General features: G+C 36.8%; 1 protein-coding gene across 2 annotated transcripts in view; it reads right to left on the reverse strand.

Moving 5' to 3' along the window:
- The window catches only part of ADGRL4 (adhesion G protein-coupled receptor L4), a 78,635-nt gene that overhangs the window by 9,369 nt on the left and 43,743 nt on the right, over positions 1-25,523 (reverse strand). Inside the window, exons 4-13 of one of the 2 annotated variants that reach the window (XM_062580905.1) lie at positions 22,753-22,908; positions 22,145-22,215; positions 20,242-20,415; positions 19,970-20,153; positions 17,613-17,729; positions 15,664-15,857; positions 14,222-14,392; positions 12,487-12,690; positions 10,839-11,059; positions 10,676-10,742 (exon numbers count right to left, since the gene is read on the reverse strand). In XM_062580905.1, the coding sequence (XP_062436889.1) occupies positions 10,676-10,742; positions 10,839-11,059; positions 12,487-12,690; positions 14,222-14,392; positions 15,664-15,857; positions 17,613-17,729; positions 19,970-20,153; positions 20,242-20,415; positions 22,145-22,215; positions 22,753-22,908 (1,559 nt within the window). The remainder of the gene's footprint in view (positions 1-10,675; positions 10,743-10,838; positions 11,060-12,486; positions 12,691-14,221; positions 14,393-15,663; positions 15,858-17,612; positions 17,730-19,969; positions 20,154-20,241; positions 20,416-22,144; positions 22,216-22,752; positions 22,909-25,523) is intronic. The other variant, XM_062580906.1, reaches the window with a different exon arrangement.

Below are 25,523 nucleotides of genomic sequence, written 5' to 3' on the forward strand. Positions count from 1 at the left end.
AGTGTAATTATTAGGATTCCATGAAATCAAGATTTGGTACATATAGGTGGCTACATTTATGTTTCTGTATAACCCAGAACAACCTCCAGCAAACCACAAATCCTGATGAGACAGGTTTTGCTGTACATCCCTGACTGACTTTAAGGGGACGACGGTAGATGTTCAGCACACCTCTCTTTGGGAGATCATTTGTATGAAGGACCAGGAACATTTTGGACATTGTAGTAACTTCTGGCCCCACTAAGCCACTGGCATACTCATACAAAGTAGCAGTCTCCAGAGATTCAGAGGCAAGAACGGACACTGTCATGGGTTTTATTCTCCAAACTAGCATTTGCTAAACACGTATCATGGATGTATGCCATGGCAGAGGAGGATAGTCAAGTTTTCCTAAGGTTGTACTTCAGAGATCTCCATGGTACAGTTCCTGTGTTCATGAATATGGTCTTGGTGGCACAAAGTTGCCAGGAAGGGTACAAGTCCTAGGATCAGATCTGGCCCACAGCCACAAGCTGGACAGCTTTGGCCTGGACAATTTCCTCTTGCCCATAAGAGAGAAAAAGTGGTTGCAAATTCACAGAAATTTCCCAGTGCTTACCTAATCAGCTTGTCAACAGTAACGAGGTTATGCCAAAGGAATTAGCACTGGCAGCTCTGTTCAGTCCAGCACACATGTATTTTAGGGCAGCATGGGAAAACCTGTGTGTAGTGGTAACATATCTCTGCCCAGAGCTAGGAAGACTGCCCTGTGAACCTGGACTCTGAGGCCTCCCTCCCTCCCTCTGGATTCTCCCAAGGCTGCCGAGCAGAGCACTGCTGCCAGTGTGGGCTCCCCTAATGGAGGGAAACTCTCCAACCAGAAGCATGCGTAGAGCAAAGATACTGCTATTTTGGCTTTTCTATTCCTATCAGTTCTGGGACAATCAGTAGAATTTCATTCATTCACGGTTTGTAGAAGGAAATAATAGAACTGTATACATACCAACCCATAACAATATTTCCTAGGTCCTTTTTGCTAAGAAGCACTGAAAACCAGTCTCACCATTTGTCTAAACAAATTACAAACTTCCTTGTTGATCACTAGCTGTATTTTGCAAACTAAGTAATAACATAAAAATGAGCACGTAGGTCCTAAAATACTAAATGTTTCAAGCTGTTGGAGTTCTGCTAATAGCACATTGCTTAGCAACTGCTAAATTTTAAATAGGTCCTTAATTCCACTGTTAAAATGTACGTATTTTACATACTGGTAGACTTAATGTTCTATCCTCAAGTAAGTATGAGTGCTTCACGCTGCATGAAACATTTTCTGTGTAGGTACAGAATGACAGTTATTTTCAGTTGAGCACTGAATGGTATGAAATACACAAAATTTTATAAGGCATGCAAAATATCTACCTGCAAATAAAAATATTTGCACTCATGTTGAAGAGTTGTTTCTTTCATAATTAATTACAATTAAACTGTAAGATACTCAGTGAAATGATATACCATCAATTTGCTCCATCAAGGTAGCTGACAGCTGTCAAATTTTGCAACTGAGAATCAAATTTTGCAACTGAGAAACCTTTCTTTCCTCCTCCTGTTCTTTTTTTTTCTTTTTTTCTTTTTTTTTAAGCAAGACAAAAGCAGTTGAATGAATAGAGGGGTATGATCCATTTTTCATGATGTTAGTTCAGTTAGCACCTCGACATTTTGTAAAATGAAACAGATAAGGACAAGAGATGCTCAAGAAAATTTTGTCTAAACATTTTTTGTTGAAAAATAATCAGTACATCAAAACTGAATGCTCACTGTTTCAGCTTATACTTTCATTGGGAAATGTTTGCTGACCAGGACAGCTTTTTCTGGTTAAAGCCAGAAAGGACACTCACTTCTGAACAGTGAAAATCCCACTGGGATGTTGCAGGCATGGGCACGCTTCTCTGTTGTACTTAATATTCAGGCTAGGATATGGCCCTTAGTTTCTGCAGCCCCTGTACCAGCTATTCACTGCTATCACTCCAGCAGCCCTGCTGGATCTGTTTCATTCTGTATAAATAATTAAATATTCACTGGAGCAGGGAGATCTGGATCTCCCACACCCCGAGCTTCTCAGGCCAGACTATCGAAACACAATTCCTTTATAAATTGTGAAATAATTGTTGAATATGAGACTGAAGTTTTTGAGGCTATTTCAAGTACACATGTATTTATAGAATGAAAAAGGAATTTGTAATTTCAGATATAATATTCTTGTGTAAAAGATACATTCTAGGTTTTCAAAAGTTATTAAAACACTTTAAGCACGAGCCTTTTAAGGCTCTCTAGTGTCACAAAGGAGAGCGAGTATGAGAAAGCAGCAGCTAATTCTAAAGATTCAGACATACTAGTTCTGATTCAGTCTGAGCACTTTACATTCAAACTTCAAAAATGAAGCCCCCAAATCATTCTCTTTTCCTTTCTTGGTCTCTGTCTCAATAATTGATGAAACCATCTATATGCTGATGTCAGATCTCACAAAAAAAGAATGAGAAAATTTCTCCTGCTGCTCTCTTAGGCACATACTTGAATTTTTTACATATATCATATTGAATTTGGCTCTTTCAAAAAATGTCTGAAGTTCAGAGCAACTGTATCAGTATCAGTCTTTACAATGACCCTCATTATGAGTGTTTGAATTAATGAGCTTGTGATGGTCTGAATTCTGCCACAGAGAGCAATAGCTTTCCGTCTTTCTGTCGGGCTGGCTTATGGCAGGGTAAAGTGACAACATCCAGTGGGTCATCGTTATTTCCGTCAGGGGAGAACAGAGTTAAGCCATTAACAATGCAACAGTTTAAGCTTCCAAATGAAAATATATGCCATATTAATTGCATGAAATTGGACACAAGCTGGCAGTCAAACAGTCTGGGTTTGTCTCCTGACTGATTTATCTCATTATCATGTCCCCAGTGAATATACCTTCTCGAATGCTTAGGTATACAACAGCAGTCTTATCTAGGAGTGGAAAATGTGAAAAAAAACATGAAAAAAAAACCCTTTAGGCTGTTTCTGGGGAAATATTTTCAATAATACAGGATTAGCTTTTTATGATTCTATGATTTTAATAATTTCACTGATTTAAAAGTGAAAACATAGCTAAATGAGTTTATTTCAGACCCTGTCTCAGAAAATACATATTTTTTCACATAGAGTTGTTCTTTATACATGAAGGCATGAATATTTCAAAGTTGTTCTTTTAAATACCTCAAGCTATAGATTTAGACTCAATTTAATAACTAAGCAGTTTTCTTTATATTTTAGAACATTTACAGGAAGCTATAAATAAATAAATAAATAAATGGGGTTTCTATATTTTTCATCAGAGCAAAAAGCTTCTCAGTCATTCTGGATTCAATCCTGTTTCTCACTGTATTTTGCAAAGCTAAACACAGACTGACCTAAATATCTTTACTTAATCTCAGTTCTGCAGCCAGGGGCAGGAGGGGTGAGTCAATAGGGTTGTATGTGATTCTGGCCATAAACTTTAGCCCAGCTGGATGCAGTGGTCTGATCTGGGTCTTTCTTGATCCCAGTATCATTAATTACTGGATATACTCTTCTGCTTTTCTAAGAAGCTTTTGAGAAGGTATATTTCCTTGGGAGATGGTAGTGACAGCAATCAGGCTGTGTGATGCACCACTTCCAGGTGCACACTAGGTCTCTACATGCTAGGTCTCTCCTAAAGTTTCTTTGCAAGTTATCTTTACCTGGTAAAGAGGAATAAAATAGTTGCGTATTATCTTCTAGGGCAGCAAGCTTCAGTGAGTATTCTCTGACAAGCTAACAGGAGGGAGGGAGCACCAACAGTACGACTGAGATGCTGGGTCTGACAACAGGCTGTATTTGCCAGTCTGGAGGAGATGAATAGATGGCAGAAAGCTGTCCATGCCCTCCACAGGTCACCAAATCTGCAGATAATATGTCTAAGCATTTGGCCCTTCGCTTTTTAGAAGTATGCATGATTCTGCTGTGAATGTAGTCACAAAAATCACAGTGTGGCTTCTGATCATGCTCTGAAGGCCACAAAAAGCTATTAAACAACCAAGGGAGATTTCCAAAGAGAATACTCACATGCAATCACTACAGCAAATATGAACTTACTTCCCTAAATGCCTGTAAGAGATGAATCAAAGGAGCAGTAAAATAGTGGAAGAAAATGCGTATTTGAGAGAGAATATACATTCATCACTCATCATCACTCTATGTTAACTGTGTAAAGCAAATTTATGCATTCCTTCCAGTGAACAATTTAGAGTAAATGTAAGTGTTTATAGTGAGAGTGTTCATAGTAGGCAATATAACAAATAACCAAGAGCATACTAAGCAATAAAAACAAAGAAGATGACTCATTCAGATAGTTATGGCTTTCCTGAAAAAAAGCCAGAGGCTGAACACACATGGATCCACTAAAATAGTGGGCACAGTTTATCTCATTAGAAAAAGAAGGATGACTGGGACATTGACCTGATCTGAGCTGTGGGACGTCTCAGGAAATCTGCACGGGCAGTTTGCACCTGCGTGCCTCACTATCTCTTTCTGCTTGTTTCACCCTTGACGATGGAGGACATTTGAGTGTTGAAGTCTAAGGTCCTTTCAGTGAATCTGACGGAACGGTGGCATAGAAGGGGCAAGGAGACCTTTTTACATGTTTTTTTCCTGTAATGCTACTAGTTAAGCTAATGTTTTTTACCTTTATCAGGAAAATCCCCCAAGGATTTTTGGCCTTACATTGTTCCTATTTGTTCCTATACTAATGACCTCTTTTTCCCAATACTTCCAGGGACTTTGGAACAGAGGCATTAATGACAGTTTTCAAGAGCAGAGGGAAACAAGAAAAAACCTTGCTTTCACATAAAACTCCTGGTCTTGCTGAGAAACTGCATCCATTGATACGGCAGTATGGAAGCTCTGACTTGGAGATTAAAGCTGATTTTTGTCCACAAAATGGGGCTAACACTTTCAGACTCGGTGATTGTTTAGCACAGCAGGTAGTGTTGGTTGCCTAACAACATTGTAGTTTGAACTAATCTGTTTCAACCAATGTTATAATGTTAACTGCCACTGTGAAATTAATTATTTCCACCTTATCCACATCGGCAAAAGCAATGCAATGGAGACACCTTTAACTGAAGTCACAGAGGGGCTAATGAGAAGGGGACTATTATTCTTTTATAAAGAAAAATAAAGCTGTTGCTGTGCCTGCAGGAAATTTATTTCCATTAGAAAGGCAGACTGAGGAACAAGAGTAGATGTAAAAAATGGTTAAACCAGCTTATTTTCTGAAAAACATACTCTAAACAGTCCAGAGTGTACTTTGCACATCTATCTAAGAAACGTAACTAGATATTTACCCCAAGTAACCTATAGGGGAAAAAAAAGAACTTTCCAAAGACTAAAGATTAAGTAAAAAGTATGAGATGGTGGCAAAGTTCATTATGACAGAGCCTGGAGGTCAATGGACTTTTTCAGGGGGCTCCTTAGAAAGCAAGAGTAATGAACATGAACTTCTATATCAAAGAACAGCCATAAAGATGTGAATGAGCCTTCAGAGAGAGTGTACCTGATTACAGCAATGTGGTGTGACTGACTCCAGAAGGGCTCTTTCTTTTTTCTTTAAATGGGAGCAATAGACTGTTAGATCATGCTCAGTATTGAAGTCTGGGAAAGTGTAAAACTTTTGCTTAAAATCTTTGAATATTTACTTTTTATTTATTTTTTATTTATTTTTTTTTACAAGAAAGATGTTCGGTCTGAATGGCCTAGATTACAGTATTAAGTACATGAAATTCTTGAGCATATGAGAAAACAGCAGAGTAATGGATTTGCCTGGAAATTTTTCCACATTGATTGCAACAGTATTACTAATCCTGAATCAGTCTAAATGTACAGAACTGAGTAAGTCTTAGAGCTGTCTAATAAGATTTGACGAATGAACTATTCCATTAATTTTACCTTTTTTTGTTGAATAAATTATTTGACAAATAATGGTAAAATTCATCAAATAAATTATCTGATGAATATATTTTTTAAGTATTCGGCTAGCTCTAATGAATATGCAGGCAGTTCCTTAATGAAAAGCATTACTCTACTGTTAGCCTGCTTTCATCACTCATATGTCACTTCTTTTGTATTGTGCAACTGCAATCTGTATATATTATTCATTCATCCATTCATTTATACATGGGAAGTTCAAAACAGTATGGTTAATCAGTCACTGCAATTCTTAGAATATTTTTGCTTTACAGTTGATTATTCATTACATTCCCATACAGGAATACTTAACAAAAAGAACCTGGCTTTTCTAAGGACACCTCTCCCAAGAACTATTCTTGGCCTGTATGTTCCAAGTCAGGTTTACAAGAATGCTCTGCAAATTGCAGGGTCCATTTATAAGCCATTTTTGTAGTTGCAAACACTACAATTACCAACAATTACCAATTGTTTCAAGAAACTGGAGCCTGAATCCAAGCCAGACTCCTTCAAGGTCCCTGGAAACACATATTAGAGGAGTGAAACAAGGAAGAGCATGCAGTAGCAATCTCCGCACTGTACAGCACCAGGATGTTTGGATAAAAGGCACAGACAGGATTATTTGGAGGGCGTGCAATTTTGGAAATGTTCCAGTGTCAAAGAGCAAGTCTGTATTTTATTATTACGGAGGTGGTCTCAATAAATGGTACTGGTAGATTTACATGGTTAAACAACAATTTGCACTTGTTAACATTGCAACGCGTCACACGTCCAAGGCCTGGTTCCTCACAGAGGGGATACCAATTTCAGAGAGGCAGCGACAGAAGGTAGAACAGGCAAGTATCTATCAATACTGTAAAGGCGCAAATCATGTTATTCTGGTCCCCATTGAGCTTACTCCACAAAGTTCAACTAAACAGACTTAATAAGTGAAGGTCCTGGGAGAGAGATGTATTAAAGGATTCTATATAGCTGCACTTGGAGCAGCAGTGATCCTCTTCTGAAATTTCCTTTCACTGGCTTATAGGCTTTGGGTAAGGATAGTGTTAATAGTTTTACAGCCAGTTGGGCAAGTACTACGTGTCCTGCAGGTGTTGTCCACCACAGGTGAGAGAAAAGGGACTTATCCTGTGTTCAGCAAAGTCAAAAGACAAAGTTCCCATTAACTTCAGCAGTGCAGAATAAAGCCCTGACACAGGTCTGTGCCCTCTGCACATGGAGCTGCCTGCCATGTCAGAGGTGCGGGGGCCTGGCAGAAAGGAGGAGTGGCTGCTTGGCTAACATTATACACTCATCAAAACCGCAAGCCTGCACACAAATGCTTATTTCCATTCTACACACTTGCTATTACAGAGAGATTATTATTGTAAGAGTGTATTACAAAACAAAAGAAAATGTTCTAGGGATTTTTTTTCATTTTCATACTTTTTATCTCCGGAGCTTATATTTGTACTTGCCTCAGTCAGGCATGGGTTGTGGTATGTGTGAATGTTTGTCCCTTAAACCTGGTGCTAAACTCACTTTTCTAATAAAAAGTTTAAACACTTGTTATAAATAATTTCTGCATACTTGTATGCTTTGATCTAATCTACTGCACAGTTTTAGCTAAAATGGTTGTGGTTCTAAAGATTACAAGTATCAGGAGGAGGAAATAAGTTATGGAAATTATCTTCAGCTTACAGCTTGCTTTACAAAGGTTTAAAATGCCTTTTCTTCACTAACTCAATCTAAAGAGCTTCTGACCTACTTCTTTTCATGTACAGTCACCAATCTAATAATAATAATATTTTTTAGATGGGATCAATAAGGCCACTGCTTTACTCTGAAGAATTCTAATAGAACCTTAATATTAATAAGCAAACACTTTCAGAAGTAGTGGTACTCCTTAGGCAATCAGAGAACATAGTTTGTACTCCTGATAAACGCTTGAGCTCCTTATGCTTCACTATTATTATTGCAGATTTAAAGCCCAAGGATGTGTTTGAAACAATGTGCCTAGAAGCAGAGAATCCACTGGTACAGAACCTGTTCTGTTCTTAATCTTTACATATTGTCTCAAAGGCATATTATGATATAATCCAAACCATAAGTCTCCCAGGGCCCCATTCACGGAAACTGGAAGTACCATTTGGGCACACGGGCTTTTGTACTGACAGTGAATTTAATGTTTTGGGGCAAGAATCAGATTTCTGGTGAGCTGCTCTCCAGAGATTTGATATCCAAACTCTCCAGGCTATCTTGGAAAACCTGCAAGCTCAATGCTATTCATACATGAAGCTCAGGATTAAAGGCAAGCTTGAAGCTGCCAGGATTTGTGGTTTAGTATATAAGGGTTACAGTGCTCAATTATCTAGTTATCTCAGAACAAAAATAACATTTTCTTTCCAGAGTGCCTAATTAGGACAATTTTTTGCTTCAGTTAGCTATGTGTAGGGTAGGAATCTTGGAAAGAGATAGATTTCTGTAATTAAAAAGTCTTCCTGATTGGCACTGCTTTGGACAAAGATTAAACTTTGTTATATATTGCTCATCTAATGTACTAAATAGGCAGGCTGGACAATGGAAATAGAATTAATGCCTCCAGCATGCCTTCTAGAGAGCAGACATTTAGCACCAACTTCATCTTCTAAGGTCAGTACCTATTTTCATAAGATTTGCCATATTTTCCTTGGAGAATAATCTGTATAGGTATGAGCAAATTAACTAGCTCCCTGCTTTGAAAACTTCCTACTGCGTTTCATGCTTCAGTTTGCTATCAGCCCATCAGCCAAACAATCTGCACTCCCAGAAAATCTCGCGGCAGCCTAACCAGCTCACTGAAGGCAGAGTGCATTTCCTCCTGTGTGTAGTAGTGCCTGCGCGTACAATCATGAGGAGACAATGATCAATGCATAAGAATATTCTGAAAATGAATTATCACAAATTACTTTCATAATAAAAGTAAATACAGTAAAACTACTGCAGGACTATTTCCTGTCCAGCTTCAGCCACACTGTGTAGCAAAGGAGCTGGAATGTAGAAGGAACTTGCTGGCTGTTACTCTTTTCTGTAGGAGGAATTCATTGCTGCACTGGGCCTGTATGAACTTCTATCACCTCTACTTTTAATTTTAGGAGATTGCAAGATGTGGAGTGCTCAAAGAACAGCTACGGGCCTCACAGCCTGTAGGATGTGCCTCTGCGGTCAACTAGACCTATATCAAAGCCAGTGCAGACCTGCTCTGCCTTTGTACTGTCTGCCTGAGATCCTGCATCAAGCACAATTCAGCTGGACCTGAGAACATGGTTACCGATAAATTATGGCCATTTTGTATATTTTGATAACAGAGCTTTCCTATACTAACAGTGCAGTGATGCATTTCACCTGAAATCCCAGCTTTCATGGAAGAAAGATAAGGCACAAAGAGGAAAGGAAATCTGCAACATAAACCCAGGAAGTCTAAGAATTTTCCAGTAAAAAACAGTCTTTCCCCATTATTTACTGTCACTGCAGTAGCCTGTCAGCTGAAAAGACCATCTGACCCTAGGACTGCTCACCAGAGAGCTGTGGAGGTGGCAGTGGCTTGCCTTGCTCAAGGTCAGCTGAGCTGACGTAGGGAGGCTTCATGCTGTGGTGGCGCTAGGCAGTCTGCTCCCAGCCTGTTCCCAATCTACAGTAGAAATTTGGGGTAGAACTGTAACAAAATTATACCTGATACTCCATTCAACTTTGAAATGGCTAATCCACTCAAATAAAACTGTTTTGTTGTCACCTTTCCTGCATTAGGCACTGCCACTTTTTCCTGTTAGAAATCCTCACATTTATCACCAAATAGCTAAGACAGCAACAAAGGATTTTAACTGACTTGACCAGAGATGTCACGAGGCCTCACCATTGTATCTTCTTCTCCTGTTAGCTCCAGCTATTGCCAGATCACTGTCAAGCTAGTCATACAGAATAACGCCCATTACAGTTGGAATGGTTTGTTAAACTTTACAGCACTTAGAAATGCTCTTGAGGCACCAAAAATGTCTTGATTCAGAAAGGAACATATAATACCTGCCAAATTTTCAGGTTTGAAACCACTTCCAATAAGAATTAAAAAGGCCCTCGTCAAGCTAAAATAGGGCTATCAATACTTGACTTGTCTGCCCGTGTGAAATAGCGGGTTCTTTTCTCTGACGTCGCAATTTAGTTTAAAATAGCTTTGATGATGACAGGGTACACACGAATGATAAAACTATAAAGATGACAGTCTAATCTTACAAAGATGACCGATCACTGATAAGAGATTAAGTCACACAACATTTGAAAAAAACAGATTATCTGTCTGCTGGGATTGCATCTCTGTACACCGCCTGCTGAGCCATGCTGAGATGCCAATGACATACGAAGATGCTACTTCTTAAAAGCTAAAAATGCTTCACAAAATTTCTCAAACCATGGGGTTAAAGGAAAGCAAGGAAGAAAAAAAGCTCTGATGTGACATAGAGTTTTTTTGTCAAACGTTCATTTTTCAGGCTGGTGAAGTATTTAGATGTACAGCATATAAATAATTTAGAGACACTATAAAAGGGTCTAAATTAGCCAATTCTGCCCTATAATTAGCGTTCACAGCTATGCTGGCAATGGGTGGGTGATTATTAAACACCTTTTATTATTGGTTTTATGTACTACAATAAAAAAGGAAAATTATACTTACAAGAATTATTAGACATGCTGGTCCTATAAAACTCCATATAAAGTTATTCTTTGTGCTGAGCCAACATCTGAAAAGTAAACAGCACAAAATGTCTTGAAATACACCGGACTGCTGTGACTATTGCATCTTTATATGTGCTTTGGACACAAAACCAGCAACTTACACTTCTGTAGTGCCGTAATACTTGTATCCTAGGGCGGCAGAGATTCCAACTACCACAGCTGGACTGACGTAGCCAAAGACATAGAAATTCTTGTGTAAAAATCCTTTGTTGTAGATGACACCCACGACTATAAGGTAGAGGTGAATGCCTTCAATGCACATCCATGCAAAAGCAGCTAGAAGGAAATAATGGAGTAACCCAGCAGTGATTGAACAGAAGAGCTAGAAAGTCAATCAGAAAAAGCAAGAGTCATAATTTTATTAATATGCCTCTATTAATATTACAGGATATGCAGCGCAATCTAGTGATGATACAGTGGTGGTCCAACAGCCCAGACATAAGCCTGGTTGGTAAGAATTTGGTCTATACATACAGGCATCCTTGTTCATTAATGTTTTCTGTAGCAACTGGTAAAATGAGCAGACTACATTCAACTTTTAAAATTAGGACACATGTTGGTGTATGCCTTCCAAGATAAGCTGCATAAATAAATGGACATTATGTCCGTTGTAAGGATCAATAAATGTTGACCCTATAGTTACAGCTGAGTAGTCTATAGGCTTTGCTGACTTAGAGTGTATTTTTATGATTTTCATAACACAAAATGACAGAGCAAGCAATCATTTCTAAAAGAACTTTCTTACTACAAAATATTTATAAAATTATATTCCTCAATTAATCAATACTGGAGTGCTGTCTCGGGGATTGCAGCTTATATTTTTTCAAGTAATTTAAAATCCTATTCAGCCATTTATAGTATCTTCTGGATAATCCATGCATAATTTAATTTCCTAAAACTAATCTGAAACATAATATTAAATATTTCACATTTCTATATTATGTTTCACCACAGAAGGCGTAGGTTTTTCATAAACAGTGATTAATGAAGTTTTCTCAGAACATTTAGAGGTATAAAGAGATTGCAGGTTTAGCTCAGTTGGTTAGAGCATGGTGCTGCTAATGCCAAGGTCGTGGGTTCAATCCCTGTACGGGCTATGCTGAAGGTTGGACTAGATGATCTCCAGAGGTCCCTTCCAACCTTACCATTCTATGATTACTTCAGCCCCTTCTTAGATTTAGCCATGTTAGGCAAAGTACACAGGAATGTTAACTAGTAATTTAGGGCAAAATGTGAAGAATGCCATGTTTACCTGAAACATTTTAATTAGGCAGAATGTACCTTGGTGGACTATAATATTCCTGAGATGAGAAAATCAACAGTCCTACTTGTATAAAAAGTGACAGGAAGAGATCAAGACCTTAGATTTAAAACTGAAAAGTCTTCCAGCCAACAGGCTAATGTCTGATTTTTAAGAAAATCATTATCCACTGAGCCATCAACATTGCTTTCTGTAGCATACAAATACGAAAAGTGAAAGTGTCACACACACTGAGACAACAGTCTTAAAGTGACAAAGCTCAAGGGAAATCAATGGAAGAGCGTCAATTTAGATGAGTTAAGAAGATGGTCCGTGTTTTTAAATACTGTCACATGTCCATTTTATGTTTCTCATTACTAGACTAGGAAGTCAGTGTCACTAAAATACTCATGCTGACACTAAGAAATATTACAGACAGATGGAATAGAGTATCTTACACTATTTACTTTACAACACAAATCAAGATGCAACAAGTAAAAATTACCCACCTTATTATTGTTCATATTAATTCCAACCAGAAAAATAAGTTCTGCCAGGAAAAGGCTGCAGCAGAGGTTTTTGTGAATTGTCGTTCTAGTGCTTTGAATTTCACTGAAGAACCAGAATGTAAAAATGCACATGGAGAGGCAAATCAATGAAATAATTATTCCTAGCTGAGTGATTCTTGTAAGAATATTATAATTCGTAACACCCTGGGGGAAAATTATAATATAATATTTAAAAGAATAGCTCTGTACCTTCTCAAGAAAGACTTCATTTTATAATACAGTTATTTCTTTTTTTGTATAATATATTAATCAAACCTGTTTGTAGAGTTTCAGTGCAAATGTACACTTTGGATAATCTAAGAAGTATTGTTTTTTGTGAAGCAGATATAATTCTAGGGGAAATTAGGAATGAGCTGTATACATTACTGCTCCTGAATTTTGTGATGTGTTATTTCTTAGCAAAACTTTATATTAACATTAGTATCTCCTAATATGATTTTAAAAATCAGATCATTTTAGTGAATGACAAATACAGTGGCATTAGGACATATATTCATCTGACATGAACATTTTCTAATAAAAGAGGACATATCACAGCGCTGACTTAGATAAACTAAACTGAATAACCGTCTTACCAAATTTGCAACATGATCACAACAAGACACTGAAATACCAATCCCATCAAACAAAAGCTAGTTCCAGATATATAACACGAACATCCTCCAGAAAACACAGTCTGTTTTTAATGATTGAGTGTGCATATTTTCTGTGTAGGAACACAGGCTACATTTGCTACTTGTTATTCTCAAAAAGAATCTCTGAAATACGTGACTACGCACCAGCATAACGGCAGGATTCAGATGACCCTAAAATGTATCTACATATATTTTCTAAATAAGGGACCAGATATTATCTTGCCCCCCTCCTCCCTTTTTAAGATAACTACATAAATACCTACAAAACTCTTAAATTTGAAACGAAGATTTAGGATGCTATTTAGCAACCAGGAAACAGCCTCTGTCAGCATGAAATTCACAGTGTGGGAGAACTGTCTCAATACGGTGCATTCGTGCTAATATTTGGCTTGCTGTCAATTCCGATACCTTAAATAGCTGCCTCCTGAGGCAAGATCCCAGCTCCTGCAGGTCCCCACATAGATCCTGGAAATCTACGGGGCCTCTTACTATAGGAAAGACACAAACTAAGTGGTTATTTTCATGATTCTGTGATGGTCATGAGGGTCCATGCTTTAATGGTCATAAACTCCATCCTGCTTACTGTTGCTCTATGCTTTTCTAACATTGCTAGTGCAAACTCTCAGGAGAGGATTTAAGGGGGTTTTTAGATGCCAAGGTAAGACAAATGGGTGATAAAGCTTTCTGAGAGAGAAATTCTGGGCCATATGGTTGCTGACCACCAATGAATGCCAATTAAATCCCATGGTAGAATTTAAAATTAAAAGCAATGCACCAAAAATAAGCACAGCAGACTGTGTATTTGGAACCAGATCCTTTGCTGCATCACTGCCCTGTAATACTGCAGTAAAGGACATAAGGAAATTCAAACACATATGGGAGGAATTTTGTTTGCCCTGTGCACAATAAATTGTGTGTTTGCCGAACACGAAAAAAAGACACAACCTAAAGAGGGAAAAGTATATCAGTTGCGCTGAAATAAAAAACAATGAAGATGGAAGAAAGTATCAAGTAAAACACTAAATTAAAATAGCACTTACAACAGAGCCACCTGAGGACATCAAAACAGCAAAATGAGTCAGATGATTGCATTTGCATGAGATGTGAGTGGTGTTGGAATGTGTCAGCTCACAGCCTTCTGTAGCCCAGTTGCCATTCATTGTGTCTGCTGAGTAGTTCCAAAATGCACATTTAATATCTTTATCTGCAGTCTGGAACAGAAACAAGATGTTTTACTGATGGCAAAAGGCAGGATATTTCCCATCTAGAGACTTTCTTACACTAGCCAGAACAATTCATTAAAAATTGTATGTTTCCATTGGAAGGCTGGGAAACAAAAAACACATTCTGCAAGGCCTATTCCAGGCAATTAAAACATGGCTCAGGATGGAAAACTTTATTCACACAGCTAACATCCAACCAAACATGCAGGCTAATCGGATTACTGAACCCTTTTGGCACTCACAAAAGTTGGAATTTTTTAGCTACTGAAAACATTGTTATATATGCCCATGCACCTGCTAAAAAATGGACTGAACCTCAAGGTTACAGCCACATTGCCTACTCTGCTGATAGTCTCTTCCAACTGAATGATTCAAAAATTAAGACTTACCCTGTGCATTTTATGAAGTAATCTGGGAGAAAGTCAGGGTCATATCACACCTGGTATATCAGGTGCAATGAGCATAATGGATAAGACCTCTAATATTATTTATTACTGACAGTGTTTACAAACATTAGTCAGAGATCAGGTCCCTGCTGTATTAGGTTTTGTACAAATATATGCGTATATAGATAAAGGTGATCTCTATCTCCAGTATTACAAGATGTGGCAAATTTAAAAGCTAGATAACCAAGGTTAACACGTTCCCCAATGTCCCACTGCCCACCTCCTTATACAGAATCACTTTGTTGATGTTTCAGATCAGATCTTTGTGCCAGGTAACATGATTCTTCACATGCAAGTGAAGCCAGGAAAATCTGTATTGTACACTGGAAGCAAAACTCTCAGTTTTAAAGTAATGTGTACAAGTTTCAGAATAACAAAGTTGTTATACTGTAGGTCCTGCTATTACTTCTTTGCTGCAGACAGTGCGTAACTTGAAACGTTTCTTCATCCTTTTAGGTATGTAGTTTTAGCCATCTGATAAAGTATTTGAAAACCCACCTAAATACAGAATAGTCAGGATACTGTAATAGTCTCTGATTCAAGTAACATTTTGTTCATACAGCAACCCAGCAAAGATGTAATTGCTGCCCTTCCTTTAGTCCAGTAGCATCGTATTTAGTATATTACATGTATGGTGCCACGTTTGAGATTGTCATTTTTTTCTCTAATTAGATTAAACTCGTATCAGCACACAATGGAATTATGTCTCAACATATCATACCCTGCAGGTATGGTTACATTACATCAAGTGAATCGCTACTGTTTTCCTTTTATTTGAAGTTGATAATAATAATAAAAAAAAAACCACCTTACCTTGGTATACTTTAAGGTAAATGTTATTTTCTCAAGCTCATAGAGTGTAGGTGGATTTGAGCTAATTGCAACAGCTATAACTGATGAGCTTACTGTCTGTCTCTGTTCTGAACTATCTTTCGAGGAGCGGTTTTTAGGCGATGAAAGCAAAGAACCAATGTTGCTATATCGCAGAAAGACAACTGCAACGGTGCCTATCAATCAAACAGACCATGTTTAGTAGTTTGTGGTTTTTTTTTTATAGAAGAACAAAATTGAAGACATTAAGGAAACAATAAACAATTAGACATTGTTACTGCTATTGCATAAAATATGCAAAACAGATGGAATCTTTGTGAAATACTTATAAAAATGTTTTACAGACAATGAAATATAGCTTTATTTAAAACAATGTAACTGCCCTTAGAATTAAAAATGTGTGTTCACACTGGAAATTCTAATTAGATATATGCATATATATTTTTTCTAGAGCAATATATGCTTGCTGCTGTACTGCAGTTGGCTGCACATGTGGTGTCAGGTCTCGTAAACTAAAATGGCTAAGACCTGAGGTAAATACTTGGCCTCTCTAAAGTACATGGCTTGCCTTGAGCTCCATTACACTGGAACCAGACTGGAATACATATAAGGAAAAAGAAAGCAATAGTAGTTTAGGATGTAGCCATGATTTGAAAAAATTTAGTGCTTTTTTTCCCGGTAAAGGCTTAAGGTTAATTGATAGGCATTGGATTAACTGTCAATTAGCTGAATGGTTAAGATTTAAGAAAATATTTTCTGTTTTCAAAATTAGGTTGGTTAATTCTGGAGCTGTTTTTTCAACCAGATTTTTTCTTTCAGCGAAGGAATGATGACAGCTTTTGGCCATTTTGGTAATGCTCTGAGGTCCAAGTCAAGATCTGGGCTCTGTTGTTTTTGGTACTGTTTTGGGTACTGAAGAATATATGTTCTTGCCTTAATGACCTGCTTTCTAAACAGAGAAGATGCACCAATTTTTGAAGGCGCAGAGTGACACAGAGAGATGAATGGGCTGCTCTGGAGTCACACAGAAGATCTACGGCTGAGAAAAGGATAAAGCCTTTGGTGCCAGTATCCGGTATTTAAACTGGATAAAAGTAATTTAGATAAGAGCATGATGCCTCCCAGTGTTTTCACTTGGGCACTTCCCATCTCAGAAAACAAGAAATTATACTGGGAGACAACACGTGGTTGGCAGTCGAAGGTAGCTCAGGCCTGTATGAGATTTCACATTGAAGATATTTGTCCTCTCTCTACCGACACCAGCGTCACCCTGTTGTTCCCTCGTCCCAGAGGGCACTAGGCAGCACATTCCCCATAGCTGCAGTGGGTGACTGGTCCAACAGACACCTAGTACGACCTAAGACGTATCTATAGTTCTGATGGTTTTGGTTTGTAGGAGACACACGTGATGGGTAACAGGGAGCTTATTCTTTTATACCTCTGTTCATTTCTGTGGGCCTTGTGGTCAGCCTAGATGTTCTATTATACCTGGCTTATCTCTGGATTTTAATAACTTAATGTAGTAGAGCTACCAAATATAAACCTATCTGGAACAGAGTTGATATTTTTTGTGGGACAGTTTAGGTTTGCAGATGCAGTCTTTGCTATATTAATACCTTTATGGCAGATTGTTCAACACAGATTAAAAAAGGGCTGTATTCAGGTAAAAATGGGTAAAATTAGAGGCACTGAAATACCGAACCTCTGGCTCATTGCACCACTGGAAATAAGAACAGCAATATTAGTGCTGAGCCAATAAAGGGGTAGGTGAAAGGGTGGTAAAAATGCCTTGACTCCTCTGTAGGTAGCAGAACTGCAGCTTGCTCAGACTGCAAACCGCACATTTTATTTTTACTAGTGGGTACAGATCTAGCACAGGTCTATCCAAGGTGTTTGTTAACCCCCCTTACACTCTAATCATTTTTTCTTACCATTAGGATGAGATTCCTCTTTCTTTTTTGGAGAGATCTTTATATAATCTCCTCCTGTGTATACATGAGGGTGAATGTGTTTCATGTGGTGTGAATCAAAAGCAAAAATCTTGAGTGCTGCAAAAGAAGAAAAATACTGTACAAATCACAGCTCCATTACAATCTAACATAATTTACAGTTGGGTTAATAAATGTGCTATTGGATTGCATAATTACTGTAAATTTTAAGAATATATCATTATGCCAAATATTTCAAGAAAAATGCTATTAATATAGCATGCTTGCTTAAACCTCTAGATTTTGTTATTTTCATGCATACATTTTGCTCTCATACTTTTTACTCTTTCCATGAAAAATATAGTCTTTTATTTACCTTGCATTAAATTAGGCACTGGAAAGAAAAATGTAGGTTACTTTGGGAAGAGCTATTGCTTTATTAAAAATGCATTTCTGAAAGAGACCACAAATCACAATTATAAAAAGCAAAGGATAAAATTCTCTACTGCATAGTAGCATTTGATAAAAGCCAATTTTTGAAAAGTGTATATTTTATAGTTATCTATCCAAGCTACCAAATGCACATTGCACCATGAAATAATGATGTGTGTTGTCAAAAAGCAAACAAGCAAGCATCACCCCTCAGGACAAAAAATACATTAGAGGACATTGAACTCTTTACTTGGTTCATTATAGTGCTGAGTTTCAATCACCATGGTGGGAACAAAAAAAGTCAATCAGGCCTTTTTTTAAAAACAAAACAAAACAGTAACAAACAAATCTAAAACTTGACTGATGGAGGAGCATCACTAAGCTAAACCATCTGCATTGCTTATAGCACAGCACACAAAAATAATATGAGCTATTCAGTAGACCAGCTGTCAGAAAACGTTTGTCAGGACATAAGAAATAGTTCTTGAAGCCGGAGTTTTGAAAAGCTCATAATTTGAGAACTTGCACCATAAAAAGCAGTGAGAGAGGAGAGAGAGGGAGAGAGGGAGAGAGAGAGAGGTAATTCCATAGGTCTTGTGGCAAAATAGATGTGGGACACACATTTACCCTGTGGAGAATATATTAATGCTGAGCAATAATAGGGGGGGAAAAATAAAAAGTGAAAAAAAAGTGCTTGGGGCCAGCAGTCTGGAGCAGAGCTCTTAGAAGCTCAAGTTTTCAAATTTTGCAAATTATGGAACAAAAACAGATACACAGACTGGTGTGTCTGCTATCACTGAGGACAGCACTAGACACTTCTCTTTCTTCTTCAACTTTAAGGCCTCAGCTTCATGTCCAAAACTGTCACTGTCTTCAGAGACGAGCGGGGAAGAAGAGGGGCTTTTCAATGAGTTCCTCCCACCATGCTGGATCTGCTGCAAAACCAGAAGTACTCTGAACTAAAATAAATCTGCTTCTGCGGAGTTTCTGATATAGAACAAATCCCTATTTTTCCATCAGTTTTGCTAATTTAATTTCAGAAAGTTGAGGAAGGAACAGATCACTTGATCTTCCTCAGGACCAAAGGAGGAACTTTTCTCATCAGCTGGTCTTATAAAATAGCAAATTGACAGGACTAGCAGAGCTAGTGAAGGAATAGACTGAGTGTAAAAAAGAAATCAGGTCAGATAGAGTTTGGGTACATTTGGAAGAACAAAACTGAATGAGTGGCAATTGCCAAAGGAATCAGCAATGCTTTGTTAGAGTAGGATTTTCAAAAATGATTACTACTAGTCCTACACTGCATCCATTGAAGGAAAAGTAAACCTGTTTCTGTCATAGGAAAACTGGTAGGAATTGGTGTGAAGACACCAGTATGCAGGGAGATGGTAGGAAGCCAAATGGTGCAGTGGAGACTACCCAATTTTCCTCCTCTGAAAGCTCTCTGAAAACCAGAAACTTCTCTGAAAATAAGGCCTCACAAGATCAGACTCACAAAGTTCAGTCTTATTCTGAGTTAATTTGCAATGCTTTCACTGGACCAAAAAAACCCAAAACAAAACAAAAACAAAAAAGGTTTATAGCACAAATCTGATTTTCATTCTGTTGCTGTTTTTATATGCATAAAAATATCCTGAGTATTATATGCATAAGAGGATTCACTATGACAGTGTGGCTGTGAGAGATTGAAAGAGAATCTGAAAGCGCAACTTCCCACAGCCTCCCATTCATTTTCTTGAGGCTCAAATGTTCAATTTTTGACAACTATGATACCTACACTGAGCGTCAGGTGTTAGTTATGAAACTCATACAAATTAACACCTATGTGTTTTATATAACACCACTTCTAATCATTATAATTGTGCTGAAAAACTCTTCAGTGTAATTCACATCTGAAGTATTCCTTAGATTAATTTTCTTTATCTTACCTATGTCACTTGCATTAGCATCTAGCTGTGTTGTCTTTTTGATGTTCTGTGACATGAGAAGTGTTGCTTGTTCTGCAGTATGCATCAGTTTAGTCAGACTCATTCTTTGGTTATCTATAGGAAGAGCTTCCCAGACTGTAATTTTGTCTTTTTGTAAAAAATTGTTCACAGTGTTAACCAAAACCTGTAAATAAAAGAATATTTTTAAGCATTAGAATCATACCTTACTTGTAAAAGAAGAAAAAACTAATTTTAAGGCTTGATCCACTCACATTAATAGTTGTATTACGAAGTGCTTCATTGTCAGGAACTGAGTAATGCATGGTATTCAGTGAAGAATAAGATAATGCTTCTACATATGAAATCACATCTACAGGTAAAAGTGGTCCTAAAGTATTCTTATTAATTTCTTGCAGCATCTCCAGAGGTGTTTTTAAATGACTAATCTGAAAAATACAAATTGTAAGTAAAGCCACAAATAATTTCTGTAAGTGGAAGAGGAAACCCAATGCAAATGAATGATTTCTGTGAATTACCAGTAACATACTATCTTTTGAGATGCTTATGCATAAAAAGAGGCACTATTTGACTGAACAGATCTACATGTAAAGTAATGGAGTTACTCAAAAAGAAGACATGACTGATAAGACTAGTGAACTATGGTAAAAAAATAAATGATAGCACGACCTTTTTTTCCTATTTTTTTTTTAACTTCTAAAGCTCAATTTTATTTATCATAATGCTGTAGAGTGTACTAGTAAATGTTCTGCCACGTATTTTGCAAAAATAATTAAATATCAATAATACAGCAATTCAATCGACTCTCTTCTGTTAAATTTTGGTTGAAGTGGTGGGAGTTGAAGAGGGGCAGCATTTATTTATTTTGTTTGGATTTTTTGGCAAATGCAGTTTATAAAACATGTAGATTAGTGCAACCCTACTCTATGCTTCACCCTTACTGCTTAAAGTTTATGAACTACAAAATTTACTTACATAAAGTAATTAGCTTAAAGTAATTAGTAATAGGCTAGAGAAAGTAAGATGTAGATGAACTGTTTGGCCTAGATTGCAGGTTTCAATGTCATGGCTGAATTAGGTAAGAATTCATACTCCATAATGCTGAACTCTAATGAGATTTTATCCATCCCAAAAAAATGAGCAGTTGATTTGGTAAGATATGTGGTCACTGCTGCTGAACAGCTATTGTAGGTTTTGCTTCCTCTACGATTATATCTGAATAGAACTACAACCCAGGCTAATAAATGGGCTAAAGTCTGACACACCATTATTTATATAAAATTGAGATATTTGGATTTTTTACTTTGATTTTAGTTCAACAATATAGTTAAAAAAAAACCTGTTGTGGTATTCACCACATCTTTGTATACAAACACAGTAAGAAAGTTAATATAATGCATTATATTATACCTTAATATAGAAAGCATGTTAATAAAATCTATATCTTGCACTAGGTAGACAAAAGCATTTAAATTAAAATCTTTCTGAATCTGGTAATTAAGGCAAGCTGCTTAATACAAAATGCAAAAATACACAATCGGTTTAATTTATTCATGTGTATGTTTCATCTATCCTTCTAAATTAGACATCACTATAGTTGTGGACTAATGAATAGTGAATTCATTTAATTTTCTTCAGGAAATCTGTGCTTCTAGTGAAAAAAATCTTCAATCCTGAGTCTTTGGGTCTGTAAGTATGTGCCACTTTATATACTGTTCTTTGAGGATTTAAATATACTGCTATCCCAAGATACTATTGTTCCACTTTCTATTTGTCACTTGTTTACATTACTTTTTTCTGGCTTTCACTCTGAACAAGCAAGTAATTGCACATCAGTAAATGCAGCAATGTATAACTTCAGAAATTACAGAAACTGTTGAGTGATTACCACACTTCTGAATTTTTCAAGCATCGTGACTTACTTCGCTAGAAATACAACACACACATTCCCAGCAAGTTATTACCGTGATTTGAACACATAACCGATTTCACATAATTTGGAATTATTAAAAAGACTTCTGTAAACATTCTTAAGTTCAATTGTATGCTTGAAGCATTTGTTAAAAGCTCCTTAAGAACTATTATAATTGAAATAACAGTTTCAAACAGAAACAATTAAAGGATTTGCAAATTAATCTATAAACCAATGCCACTTACTCCAGCTAATGTTCTATTAATATGTTCAGTTATACAGTCTTTGTATAACTCACACTTGGCCTTTGGATTTTCTGTAGAAATTAAAAAGAAAATGATTATTTTAATTCAATAGTCAATATATGCTCATATTAAAAGCCCTTCTTTAACTAATCCCCCAAACCACCAGCATTCTGAATTTATGCGCATAAAATGCAGCACTCCAATCTCAAACTTCAACTACAAAGACCTTATCTTGAGCACAGACACTGTTTGTACAATACTGAAACACCACTGAACTGGACTAGAATATTTTTATTATGTCTTTGGTAGAGTTTGACCCCTTTTCTTGGGACTTCTACCAGGGTAGTTAAGAGAAGGTTTGACTTTACAGAGTGGCACATGCATCTGAACAGCTATGAGGAGGTATCCATTTTTCAGAATGGATTTCATCACACTGTTTAGCAAAGATACATTTATAAAAACATTCTATTCTGAGGAAACGTAGCTGTGACTGCCTTGCCTCTTTTCATGTCTTGCTGATTAATCTAACTGAAGATAAAGAGACACTGGTGGGTTTCTCAGAAGATGTAGCTCTATAATAACACATAAACCTTTATAATATCATGTACCTTGGCAGGAAGTGCCATCATTTGGCTTAAACTGCAATTTTCCTGAGGATGGTTGATAACCTTCCTTACAGGCGCAGTTATACCCTCCATCCACATTTTCACATTTTGCATGATCTCCACAGGCAACAGTTCCTTCCTTGCTGCACTCATCTACATCTGCAAATATCGTAAGAAATTGATTTTTTTATTAAGTATTTACAGACTAACACCTTGCTGCTTTGTTGATAATAGCCCTGCACACTGCAAGCAATTTCACAATAAAATTTCATGGAAGAAAAAAAGGCAAAAACTAGAAAGGCAAACTTAATGGCAAAACATCTGCCAATTATGTTACGTAGGAATTAACAGGATAAATCATAATTGATAATATTTTTATACCATCACTTTTATTACTATATAATATTGCATTGTTCATGTTTTAAAAGCATGAGTTTAAATATTAATTTTGTCATAACAAAATACTCGGCATGATGCAAATCATCTGAAATCCATTTTCTAGAGATTAGACTAAATAGATTTTCTCAGCCTTACTATTCAGTTAGAAAAGAGAAAGAAAACTGCAGCCTTTTCTTTTAAGTCACAGCCTTAAAAAGATGCTTCAAAAGATCATTCTACCCATCTGGTTAATCTAAGATTTAAGCTCTATGCCCTTTAAAGTACTTGGCAAGTCTTTTTTTTTTTTTTTTTTTTTTTTTTTTTTTTTTTTTTTTTTTTTTAATCCACAGTTAAATTACATTTCCCTAAAATAGCTTTTGTCCTTCTAAATAATTTGCTGTTAGGTAGATAGGTTCAGTAACTGGGTGGGACACAGTCTACACGTAAAAATGATGAATTCCAATAAAGGAATTCATGAATTGATCAGTTTAGGGGGGTAGGGCACTAACTCCTTGGCTGGAGTGGGGAATAGTTTGCATAATTTGTTTGGCTGAAGATAGAGATCAAATAACTCAATAGATTCACTGGAGAAAGTAAACTGGGAAAAATACCAAAGAACTCTGAAGAACAGAGTAATGGGCTGTGAAATGCTGTGCTGGAAAGGAGTCAAAAAAAAGTGAACAGGTTTGGGATAGGTATATCTGAAAAAAAGAACTGAAGAATGAAGAAATGAAATATGAGTAGCTTTAAAGGAACAGGATGAAGTGGGATGACAATTAATTTGAGAGAGAAACGGGGCAAAAGCAGGCCTAATGCACTGATTATTGGAGGCGAATAGCGAGCTGAATTGACAGGAGGGCTTTGTGCAGCCAGAAGGGATTTAAGAACAAAACTAAAAAAATAGATATAGGGGGTTGGAAATGCACCTTTAGCATACAGAATCATTTTTGTACCCTTATTTTGACACAAGATTGTTGGTGGTTTTGGGTATGGGATAAGACAAAAAAATAAGCAATAATGTATGAGAAATGTGGAAAAGCACAGAGGAATAAAAATATATACTGCATGTCTGTGGATATATCTAGGGAATATAGAAAGATGTCTGAAGGAGGCCTGAGGGTCCCTCCACCTTTTTCACAGCATTTTGATAAATTAAGTAGAATATTCTTTATTAATGGCAAGACAACCTCCTTACATAATCAAATTAAAGCTTTCTTTTTCTTTTTTCTTCTTTCTTTTAATTGGGGCAACTGTAAACAGAATTTAAACTTTTAATGGTACATCCCAACAACTTCTGCATCCATACACTTTTTTGGTGTTCTATACTTCATTCTCCAGCTTCCTTTCTTCTGTTTGTAATGCTAGAGGCCTTCGTAGGGGTTAAAGAGATGGCTGAAGTTTCACCCCTATCTTTTACATTCCTCTTTGCCTCACTGAGCAGTGGCTTCCATTTACACCTGAGAAGCTGCATTTTAAATGGGTGGTTCAGAAGCTCCAGTTGAAAAGCAGTTCAGATGCTGGCACAGTGAGGGCAAGGAGGGGAGGTAGGTCTCCATCCCACTTGCCACTCTAAACACTGCCATCTCTGCTCTTCATATGGTTAAATGATTTTCATCTGCAATAAAATGGTAGTTTGATTCCCTATTTAACACCCAGAACTGTAGTTTTGCTTCTTCAATGAACTGAGATTTGCATTATCCATATTTGTATAGTTTCTGTGACCTCAACAGTCATAGTCATGTCATAGTTATGGTGTTAACTGTATTATACATCAATGAATCTGGCAAAAGTGGCGAAAAAGAGGGGGAAAAAAAAAGATACAGTGCTACACTATTACATTATGAATGTTAATTCATAATTAAATGCCGTCATTTAAAGACATAAGGCCAAAGTTCCTACTCTTGGCATTTAAATAACCTCTTGGCATTTAAATAACCTCTCAAACCAGTAAACTGTAAAGCTCTTTTTGAAACAAGTAGGTGCCTCTCAGTGCCCTGTTGTATAACTCAATGTAACACAGTCAAGCTCTGATTGAATTGAAGTGCAAAGGGTGAAAAACATGACAATACCAGTTTGCATAGCAAGAACACACATCAGCCTTATGCCAGTGATTTCTTTGTCAGCTACACTGAGGACGTATACATCTTAACAAGATATTCTGTATGTAGTACAGAACTAAACCACCAATAAATGACAGCAAGCTTTACTAAAACTTAAAATGATTTATAAATATATATTTGAATATATTCCAGATTATCATTGCTAAGCATCAGGTTGTCATGTCATTTACTGTTGCAAGTATTTCAAAATTATGATTATTATGATCATTTGCTTTTCATGAACCTAGTTTGATAAATCATTTGTTTGTCGTTATTGGGCATTTACACAAATTACCC

This window comes from Rhea pennata, chromosome 8, assembly GCF_028389875.1.
Source record: "Rhea pennata isolate bPtePen1 chromosome 8, bPtePen1.pri, whole genome shotgun sequence".
Taxonomy (NCBI): domain Eukaryota; kingdom Metazoa; phylum Chordata; class Aves; order Rheiformes; family Rheidae; genus Rhea; species Rhea pennata.